The sequence below is a fragment of the Rousettus aegyptiacus genome, unplaced genomic scaffold (assembly GCF_014176215.1).
Source record: "Rousettus aegyptiacus isolate mRouAeg1 unplaced genomic scaffold, mRouAeg1.p scaffold_m13_p_16, whole genome shotgun sequence".
Lineage (NCBI taxonomy): Eukaryota > Metazoa > Chordata > Mammalia > Chiroptera > Pteropodidae > Rousettus > Rousettus aegyptiacus.
The window spans coordinates 33,611,720-33,624,897 of record NW_023416291.1 but is presented as its reverse complement, the minus strand read 5'-3'; the positions used below and the strand labels follow the sequence as shown (position 1 = coordinate 33,624,897).

The 13,178-nt window shown below is 43.2% G+C and overlaps 1 protein-coding gene and 1 long non-coding RNA gene across 3 annotated transcripts in view; both read right to left on the bottom strand.

Annotated features, from left to right (window-relative positions):
- Positions 1-1,934, bottom strand: part of DNMT1 (DNA methyltransferase 1) — a 38,306-nt gene extending 36,372 nt beyond the window's left edge. The window contains exon 1 of one of the 2 annotated variants that reach the window (XM_016153442.2): positions 1,785-1,934. In XM_016153442.2, the coding sequence (XP_016008928.1) occupies positions 1,785-1,864 (80 nt within the window). In that variant the 5' untranslated portion in view covers positions 1,865-1,934. Of the gene's footprint in view, positions 1-1,255; positions 1,529-1,784 lie in introns of those variants that run through there. The other variant, XM_016153443.2, reaches the window with a different exon arrangement.
- Positions 1,935-3,992: 2,058 nt separating this feature from the next.
- Positions 3,993-10,959, bottom strand: LOC107515155. Its single transcript, XR_001597953.2, has 4 exons — positions 9,618-10,959; positions 5,089-5,167; positions 4,691-4,731; positions 3,993-4,152 (listed from the first exon to the last, which is right to left on the bottom strand). It is a non-coding gene; the product is annotated as an uncharacterized LOC107515155 (long non-coding RNA).
- Positions 10,960-13,178: the final 2,219 nt, after the last annotated feature.

Here is a 13,178-nt window from a genome sequence, read left to right as displayed (position 1 = left end):
TTTATATGCTAAAATTCAAAACGTAGGAAAAGCTGATGAGAGGGTCTCATAAGCTGACAATTTCAATGTCTACTACTTGGTCTAAAGCAGAAATCCTAAACACCATACCTACAGTAGGCAATTCTAACTGAAAGAAATATGGAACCTACAGTAAATGTGGATTGTAACAATCATCTAATATTTAAATTAAGCCAAACAAAACACTTGGCTCTGGTCCAATATAACCTGAGTCAGTGGTCTGTTTGAAACTCATAGCTGAAGAGAATGGTTTTGGTGAAAAGCCGACCTCAGCAGGAGTCCTTACTTCCTCACAGTGAACACTTGTGACACCCCTCTTAAGAATTCTTAAAAATTAAATGAAAAGTATCTTATACAATTAGTGACTGACAAGCAGAACTGAAAAAAGCAAGATATATTAGCCAATACAATGCTAACACGTGGGCCTTTATGTCAGGCATATTCTCTCTCCTTTACTCCAATACCACTTTACAATGCATGTTCACAATGCTAGTCTACAGCTGTAACTTCTTTATGATCCTTGCCCAAGGTCATAAGCCAGTGGAGATAGAGTCCTCACCATCAGAGTAAAGGGTGGACCCTAAGGTTTCTGTATTGGGTCTAACATGAAACCAGGGACTCTCATGATTCCATTTCTACTTTAAGCCACATTATATTTGTGGGGATACAGATATAGATTCAACAATACACCCCCTCTAACTGTGCTTAAAAATGCTTAGAACCTTAAATACCTGATAAGGAGACCCAAATACCCACAACACACACACTCTCCACCCCCAGAGACCCAAATCAGAACTGGCCTGGCACAACCATGAGAAACAAGCATACAGAAATGGCAAAGTCAGGTTTACTTCCAATTGGAAGTGTCCAGAGTCAAGGGTCCTTTGACTCCTGTGCAAGTGAAGTGTGCAAGTTTTCAGGAGTGGAATTAATACCCTTCCTGAACAAGAAGCAGGGGCTCAATGGTCTTGCCACCCACCTATATGCACAGAATTATTATAGCCAGTCCCCTTTAGCCACTGCACCTCACTTTCCTCTAGACACACATGCTGGAAACTGCAGCCAGTTCTTCCTAGCAATGCTTCCTTGATACCCAAGGCTCACAGATGCAAATTTACTACAAAAGCCCCTTCAGCTTTCATGCTGCCCTGGCCCTCCCTGCATGGTAAGAGTTTCTTCCAGAATGAGACTTCCCCAGCAGAGATGGAGTTTCCCAAGGAAGAGAGGACTCGCAAACCTGGACTGGCGGCGCCTATCTCTGGTGGCCGCCATTGGAATGTTGGCACGGGGATGCTGAGGGGGTCCCCTGAAACACCCCCGGGGACCAGGCAGGCCCAGCATTCTGCCCCCACCCCCCACAGCAGGCTGGGCACCGGAAGTGGAGGCCTAAGTGCCAGGCCAAGGGGTGTCCTAAGGCCGCAGGCTGCCCACTTCCTGTGCGACCAGGCTGACGGCAGAAGCCAGGCCCGCAGCTGTTCTGGGAAGATCCCTAAAATGAACCCAGAGCTTGCTCTACTTTGAGGTTAAAGAAGACCCCAAGTTTCTAGTCACAAGGGAGATGTGAGGGGCCTTGGCCCATTTTGGCGCCAAACGGTCCAGGGCGCGCGCGACCGGAAGTCCCACCCCACCCGCGCCAACCGCCACCGCGCCATCCCACGCATGCGCGCCCGTCTGTCAGCGGCAGCCAAGGGCTACTCAGAGAAGCAATCTCCCCACCCCCAGCACCATGCCACCCCAACGAGTTCGCTGTCCTCTGCGGCACCTACCGCCTGCGGACATCATCGGGCAGTGAGATGGCCCGGGAGGCCAGCGCGGGTACCCGGGCCGGGGCTGTGCGGGCAGGCATTTTGGAGGCTGCAGCAGAGGCGTCGGCAGCACAGGCAGCTCTGGCTTTTCGCGCGGAAACCGAAGGGGAGGGGCGGCGAGCAGAGGTGGAGCATACCATCCCAGCCCAGGCATGGGGGGAGGCGGGACGTACCATGCTGAGACAGCCCAAACCATGTGTGGGCAGACAGAGTGGAGTCGGCCTGCGCAAGGAGTGCGCATGCGCGAGTCAGGCACGCACCCCCATGAAGAGCAATGGGCTTGTCCAAGCTCCACCGGTTGCTGGGATCCTTGCCTGAGACAGTCATTCATTCTTTCTTTCCAGCAGGCTGGGGATTAAACGCGAAGTATCCCTACGGGTTTCCACCATGTGGGCTCTTGAGTTCAAGTTCCTAATTCCAGTTCCACCTCTACCTATTTGCTCATTACAACGACCTTAGGCGGGTCATTTGGACCCAGCCTCAGTTTCCTCATTTGTAAAAACAGGTTAATACCACTTACTCCAGAAAATCTTAAGGATGCACAAAATGTGTAGTTAGAATTAAGGCTCTCACAGTGTAGGGAGGCCAGGGCACTTCTACAATCTGCGTGTTTATAAAAGCACTACAGGCTTGGGGAAAAGAATAATCTTCAACAAATTGCTAGGAAACCCGATATCCTTATGCAAAAGAATGAAGTTGGACCCTTACCTTACAACACAAATTAACGAAGTGGATTAAAAACCTAAACGTGAGACCCAAAACTATAGAACTCCTAGAAAAAAAGTGGAGTGACAGGTTCACGACATTGGATTTAGCAATGATTTCTTTGATATAACAACAAAGCACAACAAAAGCTAAGACAGGCGAGTGAGACTACATCAAACTTATGCACAGCAAAGGAACCAATCGACAAAGTGAAAAGGCAACCAAAAGAATGGTTAAAAATATTTGCAAACCATATATGCGATAAAGAGTTAACATCCAAAATATATAAAGAACTACAACTCAGGCAAATAACCTGATTAAAAAATGAGCAAAGGATTTGAATATGCATTTCCCCAAAGATACGCAAATGACCAACAAGCATGAAAATATGCTCAACATCAGGGAAATACAAATCAAAACCACAATATCTCACACCCATTAGGATAGCCATTATCCAAAAAAATATAAAGTTCAGCAAGGATGTGAAGATTGAAATCCATGTGCACTGTTGATGGAGATGTAAAATGGTGCAGCTGCAATAGAAAAATGAGGTTCCTCGAAAAGATAAAGATAGAACTACCATGTGATCCAGTAATTCCACTTCTGGGTATATATTCAGAAGAATTGAAAACAGGATCTCAAAGACATATTTGCATACCCAGTTTCATTGCAGCATTATTCACAATAGCCAAGAGGGGAAAGCAACCCAAATGTCCATGAATAGATGAATAGATAATGTGGCATAGACATATAATGGAATATTATTCAGCCTTAAAAAAGGAAATCCTGCCTTTTGCAACAACCTGGATGAATCTTGAGGTCATTATACTAAATGAAATAAGCCAGTCACAAAAATACAAATACTGCTCGATTTCACTTATTTGGAATATCAGAAAAAATGATGGTGGTTATCAGGGGCTAGTAGGTGGGAGAAAAGGGAGGAGGAGGGAAGTTGTTCAACAGAAATAGTTTATTTTACAAGATGAAAAAGTGATCTGTTGCACAACAAATTGTCTGTAGTTAACACTACTGTGCATTTAAAAATGGCTAAGATGGTAAATGCTATGTGTTTTTTACCACAATAAAAAAAAGCCATTAATAAGGTAGAGCAGAGTTTAAAGGGAAAAAAAACTACCTGCCACCACAACAAAAAAGCACCAAAGTTACAAATTATGGTATATTTTTACACTTTTTGTATTAAATTTACCAGTGAATGTGTTTGTAAATACATATATAAACTAGGCTCTGCAACAGCTGATAGGGAGGGGTTGGCCTGGACTGCAGATCCTCTGGTTGCTATGGGTTACCCACACATGGCAGGATCCAGGAGGACTGAAATATTAATAACACTAAAGTTAATAACTACTAATTTAATATTTAATCAGCACTTATGTATCCAGGCTCTTTAGAGGAGTTATTTAATTTAATCCTTAACAAGCATTAAAGTAGACATCAGGACCCCATTTGCCTTGGCCTAGGATATTTGCTACAGAAGAGCGTGACTCAGATGCTGCTTACCCAAGATCATAGACTCAGTAAGCAGCAGGGATCATGAATCCAGGTGTCTTTAGCTCCACGGCTCGAATACTAAACAATGACCCCAGGGCTGGCCAACTGTCAGGCCCTGGGAAGCCAAAGAGACAGCATTGGAGGAACTGGATTGAGAGCCAGAGCAGAAAGGTGCAGCAGATAAGAGACAGTTGGGCCAGAGTGAGGTTCAAGGCCCACACCTGTCAGCATCTGGGCCCCTAACCCACCTTAGGAAAAGGGTACTCATGGAACAGAAGAAGGTGGAGAGACAGATGAGTAGACCTGCTATTCAGCGGCTTCAGCTCATGGGAGGCTCCCCCTTAGGTGGATTACCTTTATAATCCCTTTCCAAGAGATAACTGACCCATTTTACAGATGGCCAAAGGCTCGAGGACATAAAGATTTGCCCAAGGGCCCCCGGCAAGTTGGTGCTGAAGCTGGGCTTCCGGTCCTGCTGGATCTGCTCTTAAGTTGCTCAGCAGGAACAAGCCAGGCACCACTTCTAATTCCTCTTCTCCCCTCACATATGAGGCTTGAGGAATCTCTGTTGGTTCTTCTTCCTAAATACAACCCAGGTCTTTCTGCTTATCTACTCTGCTACTACCTCAGCAGGGACTGTCATTATTACTCACCTGGACTACTGTAGCAGCCTCCTCTCTGATCTCTCAGACCACTGCATCCAGAGTAAAAATAAAAGAAAATCAGAACATGCCATTTTCCTTTTCTTCACTAAAACTTTTTCCCTTGAACTAAAAATCTAAGCCATTTACTCCATTAACAGGGTCCTGCCTGGATGCATCTCATTCTCTCCTCTCACTGAGCTCCAGCTTTGTTGACCCACTTTCAGTCTTTCAAGCTTTTTTGGGCCCCAGGGCCTTTGACTTTGCTTCCACTTCTGCCCAGGCCATTCTTCTGGGTGATTCACAATGCTCCAAGTGTGCTGCTACCCAATTTCCCCTGACCACCTGGAAGCAATCCCTTATCACCCCCAACACTCTATTCTATTACCCTGTTCCTTCATAGCATTTACCAGTGTCAGAGATGCTCTTGTTTACATCTATTGTGGTCTGTCTGTTCCACTAGAATGGAGCAGGGATCAGCAAATTCTTCTGTAAAAGAAAATATTTGAGGTTTTATGGGTCCTATGTCTGTTGCAGTTACTCAACACTGCCATTATAGCATGAAAACAGCTCTAAATACAGAAATGAATAGATATGGCTCTGTTCAATAAAACTTTATCAACAAAACAGATGGCAGGCAGGATTTAGCCCGTGAGCTTTACAATGGCTTTACAGAGGCTATGAGCTCCAGAGGGAAAATATCTGATCTACCAAGGGCTCACTTCATAGAAACCCAAAATTCAGTTGAATTAATATATAGGATGTGGGAGGCAGCACATGAGAGGGGCCTGATACAGAATGAAGACAAATGATGGTAAGTATGAAGCTGTTTTCTCTCCACAACATTGTAATTTCCATTTTACGAACAGGGAAATTGAGGCCCAAACCAGCTCGGGTTGCAAAGCCAGGGACCCTGAGTCACTTGCTTCATTCCAGAGAGTTTTTAGTGGTTCTGGTGGTCAGGTGACCACATGAAACATCAGCCAAAGCAATGCGGGAAAGGACACTTACAGCTTTGGGAGCCTCCAGTGACTGATTGGATCACCAGAGACCCCCTTCCCCACCTGGAAATAGGCTCATCCCTTGATCAAAGGGAGGAACTTCCAGAAGAAACCAGACTTATCTCTCACGGGCATTCATTCCACCTCTACCTCTTAGTCAATGGGATAGTGTTCACAAACCTCTCACAGGAAAGACTTGACAGGCCCCAGCTCCCTGCTTCCCAGGCCACATTCCAGCCTCCAGCTTGAAGGCCACACTCTACAAGCCAGGATAGAGAACACAGAGACCAGGAGAAGGAACACTTCACAGAGGCTGGAGAGCCATACTCCAGAGGCTAGGAGAGGCCAGTCTCACCTTAACCAAAGTCTGGGCAGCCCAAAACACTGGGGCTAGTGGAGGGGTGGCCACATGTCCTGAGCCATGGTCATTCAGAAGGCCAGTTCTGAGTCACATCACAACCTGAATTAGTCGGGGCCACTGAGCTCTCGCCTGATGCCAGGGCCAGCAAAGGCCCCAATTGGTGACAGTAGCATTTGAGGGTTTAACAGGGATACTTTGCCACTCTCACCCCAGGGCCAAGCATAAAGAGCACCAGGGCAGGCCTCACGAGCTCTCTCTGGGCTCAAGTGACCAGGAATTGATCTGAGGAAACCAATATTAGAGTGCTGGGCACACCCACCTGCAACATGCAGGGCCCTTGAGCAGGCCAATAGCCTTCTGTTTGAGATTACAGGAGTCTTGCTGCTAAGCTTGGGGGTGTTTTCCTTCAAACAGCCCTTGAGCCAATTAGCTGACCTGCCCTCTGGGGTCACCTTCACCTCTCTCCTGGACCCAAGCTCCTTCCTGAGTTGCTACTCCACCCTCTCCCCTCATATTCTCTACAAAGCAGTGGGAGAGATCCTCTCAGAATCCAAATCTGATCTTTTTCCCTCCTTCCTCCTCCATCCACACACCTGAGTGGCTTCTCAGTGCTCTTAGGATAAACCCAGCCCCTGTGCACCTGGCCCTGCCCATATTAGCTTTTGCCACTCACCCTGTGGCTCACCGCAGCTTAGTGACACCCTGGATATTTTCAGCCCCTTCTTGCCTAAGATCTGTGGTAGCCACCTTCCAAGTGGATCCCCAACATTCCTCAAAATTCATGCTTATTCTCTTGTGGAGTCCCCTCCCACAGAATCAAGGTTGGTCTGTGTGGCAAAAGAAAATATGGTAAAACAATGGTATGTGACTTCTGACACTAGGTCATAAAGGCCATCACACCAGCTCATTCTCATGGGGGAAGCCAGCCACCATGGTGTAAGGTTACTAGAGCAGTCCTGTACAGAAGCCCACTGGAAGAGAAACCAATTTGTCAGTCAGGTGAGTGAGTCACCCTGGAAGTGACTCCTCCAGCCCCACTCAAGCTTTCAGATGACTATAGCCCCAGCCAATACCTGACTGCACCCTCATGAGAGGCCTCAAGCTGGAGCTGCTCAGTTTTACTGCTTCTGAAGTCCCAGACCCCAGAAATCCTGAAGGATAATACATGGGTATTCTTAGGCACTAGACTTTGGGGATATTTGTTATATGGCCATAGATAATTTTTGCAAGGTTTCTGCTATACTTGCTGTTCCTTTAGCCTGGAAAGCCTTGCTGCTCCATGTGCCCACTTCTTCTGCTTAGAGAATCTCTAATCATTCTTTCTACTTTGACCCAACCGTCACCTCCTGCAAGGAGCCTTTCTATTCCTTCTTCAGTCCTACTGGGTGTCTGAAAGACTCTTAGAACAGCACTTTCTTGCAGAGCCTTTACCTCAGTTGACAATCACATATATTGGGGTAATGGTTTTTGTTAGCCATACCCCACCTATGCCCAGCAAAGTGCCCAGGATACAGCTGGCATGCTATAAAGACTTAGGGAGTGTCAAGGGTGAAGGCACAATGCCTGTTTCCCAACATTAAATGCTCCATCTGCTAATATCCATAAAAAAGTGCTCACACTCTTTTATTCAGCTACTCAATTTCCAAGAATTTCTAAGATCCACTCACCCACATGTACAAAATGAGAAGTGGACACAGCTATTCACTGAGCCTTGCCTGTAGCAAAAGAGGGAAGAAACTACTTCCCTATCAGTGATGATTAGCTTAAGAAATTGTGTTCCATTCGTATAGTGACCCCACATATCATAGAAATCATTTACCTGTAAGTAAAAACAAAATGCTGAATGGATAGTGTGCTGTTTACATCAAAATGGAGGTAGATGATGTGTGTTTACTTGTTTATACATAAAGTCTTGGGAAAGAAACAAGAAATGGATAACTTCCTGGAGATAAAGAATGTTAACTAGCAGAGTGGGAAATGTGAGCAGGAAGAGGAATTTTTCTGAATATCTTTTTGCCCTTTTGGAATGCTGCAGCATGTGCCGATGTTACGTCAAATAAAAACGACTACCAGAATGTGGGAAAAGGATGGTCTTTTCAATAAATGGTGCTGAATCTGTTGGATGTCAATGAGGAAGAAAGTGAACCTTGATCCCTACACCTCACACCATATACAAAACTCAATTCTAAACGTCCTGCAGATCTAAATAGGAAAGCAAAGTCAAGAACACTTTTAAAATAAGACATAAGACATCTTTGTGACTTTAGGGTAATCAAAGTGTCTCTTTAACAGGACATGAAACACATTAATCATCAAGGAAAATATATTAGGCCATATTAAAGTGAATTTGTTCTTCTAAAGATACCACTCAAAGATACCACTACACATACATGTCACTGACCAAGGACTCATATCTACAATACACATAGAACTCCTTCAAATTAATAAGAAAAAGATAGCCAGCCCCTTTCTTATTAAGTAGACAAAAAAGTTGAATAGGCACATCACTAAAAAGGATATCCGAACTGCCAATATATATGGAAAGCTGCTTAACTTTATTAGTTATCAGGGAAATGCAAAATCAGCTCCCACCCAAATCAGGATGGCTAAAACAAAAAAAGAAAACTTGGCAAGTGTTAGCAACACCAGAACTCTGTGTTGCTGGGGGAGACCAAAATGGTAAAGTCACTTTGGAAAACAATTTGGCCTCATCTGCTAAAGCGAAACATACACCTACCCTCTGACTCAGCAAGTCTACTCTTGGAACGAGTGCTCGTATTCATCAAATGACATGGACAAAAATGTTCATAGCGGCTTAATTCACAATAGCCAAAAATTGAAGACACGTCAATGTCCAACACCAATAATACAGATAAACAGTTACCTATTCATACGGTGGAATTCTACACACTGGAGTCATAAGTTTTTCCTGTAAAGGTTCAGATAGTAAATATTTTAAAGTTTGTGGGCTTTACTCTGTCACAACAACTCAACTCTGCCATTGTAGTGTGCAAGCAGCCACAGATGATTTCGTAAATGAGCAAGCATAGCTGTGTGCCAATAAAGCTTTATTGAAACTTAAATTTGACTTTCACGCTATTTTTGAGTGTCAAAAAAATATTGTTTTCTTTTGACTTTTTTCCCCAACCACTTAAAAATGTGAAAACCATTCTTAGCTTACCGTCCATACCAAAACAAGCTGTCTGGTGAATTTGGCCCTCAGGCCGTAGTTTGCAGAATACTGCTATTTAGTATTAAAAACGAGCACTCTATAACTCCATGCAAAACTACAGACAAGTCTCAAAAGCATTAGGCTGGGTGAAAGAAGCCATACATGAAAGAAAACATACCGCCTAATTTTGTTTATTTAAGTCACCAGCGTACTTCACTCCACTTTTCTCACCAACTTCAAGCTAGGGCTTCCTTTCTCCCTTCCTTCCAAGACATTTATGTATTTCCCACCTTGCCTCCCTCAGCAATCAGCCCTTATCAGCCTGCCCAGGTCCCATGGCCACTGCCTGTCACAGCCACTAGGCCCTAGATAAAAACAGTGATGAGATCTAGGTGAGTCACCCACCTACTGGCGTAAGAAGCCAAAAACACAAGAGCGTCCACGCCCAAGCTGCAAAGAAAGTCAACCACAACACACTGAGCAGGAATGAGAACTGGGCCTGCCCCAGCCATTATATCAGAAGATCTTCACGTGAAGCGCCTCCTATCGAGAAATAACCACTAATTAAACACAACTGCCTCTTCAAAGGCAATCACCAAGTTACTAGAACTACCTGGCAAAGGGACGTGGAGAGAGTCTCTAATCAGAGTACTAAGAATGTCTCTAGAAGTTTCCTCACTCTCCCAGCTGTGGCCTAGCAGTCCTGAGCTAGCTGACCAGGTGGAAGGAGCCAGAAGGACACATGCTGTTCCTCAACCTAGGTGCTACTGACGTTTGGGGCTGAATAATTCTTTGTCTTGGGAGACTTTGTCAATAAATGAAGTGCATTGCAGGATGGTTAGCAACATCCCTGACCTCTACCCACCAGATGATAGTAACACCCCAGCCTCAAATGGGACAACCAAATGTATCTAGACATTGCCAACTGTCCTCAGGAGGTGTGGAATCACCCTGGATGAGACTGACTGATTTAACCACAGGGAAATGACAAAGCAATGACCTTGCCATGTATTTCCTCTAGGTAAATAGCTTGCAGCCCTAAATCAGCCTCAAACCAGCATTTTGAAAGCTGGAAGTCATGAATGGTTCACATCAGAAGTGGCACAGAGTAAAAATGCAGAGTCCTGGCCTCTAGAATCAGATTCTCTGGGGTGCTCGGGCCCAGGAAGCTATATTTTTTCACAAGAGCCCCACTTGTAAACATTTACAAAGCATTTTCCCCAGCTTTATTGAGGTATAATGGACAAATAAAAATTGCAAATATTTAAGGTGTACCAAATGACGACTTGATATACATACACATTGTGAAATGTTTACCACAATCTAGCTAATTGACACATCCATCACCTCACTTAGTTGCCATTTTTTTGTGTGTAGTGAGAACACTATTGTCTTAGCAAATTCCAATTCTACAACACAGTATTACTGACTATAATCCCCGTGCCACACATTAGATCACCAGAACCTATTCATTTTGTAACTGAAAGTTGGTGCCCTTTGACCAATATCTTCCCAATTCTCCCTTCCCCTCCAGCCCCTGGCAACCATTATTCCATTCTCTGCTTCTATAAGTTCAAATTTTTTTTAGATTCCACACACAAATGAGATCATTTAGTCTTTCTGTATCTGGCTTACTTAGCATGTTGTCCTCCAAGTTCACCCATATTGTCACAAATGGCAGGATTTCCTTCATTATGGCTGAATAATATTCCATTGCGCGTGTGTCTATTACATATTCTTTATCCAATTATCTATTGGCATACACTTAGGTTGTTTCCATGACTTGGCTACTATGAATAATGCTTCAGTAAACATGGAAGGGCATATATCTCTTCAAGATACTGTTTTCATTTCCTTTGGATATATATTCAGAAGTGGGATTGCTGATTGATATGGTAGTTCAATTTTTAATCTTTTGAAGAACCTCCATACTGTTTTCCATAAGGGAAACTTTCTAACATTATACTATATGTTTGTTTTTATAGACTGTTTCCCCTATGAGAATGTGAGATCTTTGAGGGCAGGAATAAAACAGAGCCCTCGATATGTATTTTGAGAGGTTCAAATTCTTTTTTAACAAGCTTATTGAAGTAAAATTTACATATCACAAAAATTTCACCTATTTTAAGTGTAGAAATCAATGATTTTTAGTAAATTTGCCAGGTTGTGTAACTATCACCACAACCCAGTATTAGAATATTGTTATCACCCCCTCCAAAAGCCCTCATGCCTGTTTATAATTAATCCCCATTCCTACCTCTAGCCCCAGGCAACCCCTAACCTACTTTCTGTCTCTATGGATTTGCCTCTTATGGACATTTTGTGTAATAGAACCATATGATGTGTAGCTTTTTTCACTTAACATAATTAAATTTCATCCACGTTACTGTATCTGTATTACATTCCTTTCCATCGCTGAGTCTTATTCCATCGTATGAATGAACTGCATTTATTTATTCATTCACTAGTTGATGGGAATTTGAGTTGTTTCCACTTTGAGCAGTCACATAAAGTCTTTGTGTGGACATACATGTTCATTCTCTTAGGTAGACACCTGGAGTCAAATTTCTGGATTGTGCAGTAAGCTTGTTTGCCTTTGTAAGAAAATGCCAAACTGCTTTCGAAAGTGGTAATACCATCTTGCATTCCAGGTTGGGATAATTAACATCCATTTTACAGATGATGAAATGAGCTGAGACTTGCCAGTTGACACCCTTAGTCTGCTTGGGTCGTCAAATGTTCGATCTGTTTTTTTTCTGTACCTTAGAAAATGTACTCAACACCCATAACACAACTGCCACTGAAAATTAATCACATCCACCCCACTTAATCTCCTTTTTTGACAGATTTTACTATTCTCGGACAAGATATTTAGGGAAAGGTTGTGGAAGTTGGTATCCGAATTTGGGGAAAGTACATTTGCTTTGTAGACAAATGATAAAACTGGCCAGGATGTGAGGATGGGAGATGGATAGGAACCCTTTGAAGAGTACTCACACAATGGTGGGTCCAGGCAACAGTTGTTCATGGATGATCATACCATTAGGGGACAGTAAGATGGGGAATTTACAAAGACAGGATCAGGCTGATGACATCTGAACCCCCTGATTAGTCTTAGTCATCAGTAAAATAGAGAGACAGACAGACATCATGTCCTTCTGGTGGAAGTTTCCAGCACCACCTATGAAGAATTGAAGCCAAAAGTATCAATTTTAAATCTGGGGAAAGGAACATGACATAAGGGGATGCCATCAGCCAATACCAAACTATGAGAAACTCTCCAGAGCAAACAACCTGGTTTCTTCAACAAATGAAAGAAAGAAAGAAAGAAAGAAAGAAAGAAAGAAAGAAAGAAAGAAAGAAAGAAAGAAAGAAAGAAAGAAAGAAAAGAAAAGAAAAAAGAGAGGGAGGGAGGGAAGGAAGGAAGGAAGGAAGGAAGGAAGGAAGGAAGGAAGGAAGGAAGGAAGGAAGGAAGGAAACAGAAAAGAGAGGGACCTTTGTTAAACCTCATTAAACAAGATTAAATAGATAGTTGAACCTATCATTTAACAAGTAATGCTTCAGAAATTAACTTACTAAATGTCGTGTGAGGACCTTGTTTGAATTCTGATTCAAATAAATAAAATGTTAGAACTGAGACAGATGGGGAAATTTTAACACTGACTGATACTTTCGATAAGTATATTTGTGGTATTGTGGTTAAGTATTTTAAAAAAGCATTGCTTTCTAAAACAAAAAGTGGCATATTTACAAATGAAATATGATGCCCTCTGATTTTCTGAAAGATATCCAGTGAGTAATAATTGATTCAGAATGGATGGTAAAGGCGTAAATTTTGATAAGTAACAGGATATTGGTTCGGTAGAGTCTCAAAGTATTACCGCACATGATACTTACTAATTACAAAGTGGAGAAACTTGACAGATACCACAAAGTGATTGAAGTTAACATGGCTAATGATGGAAC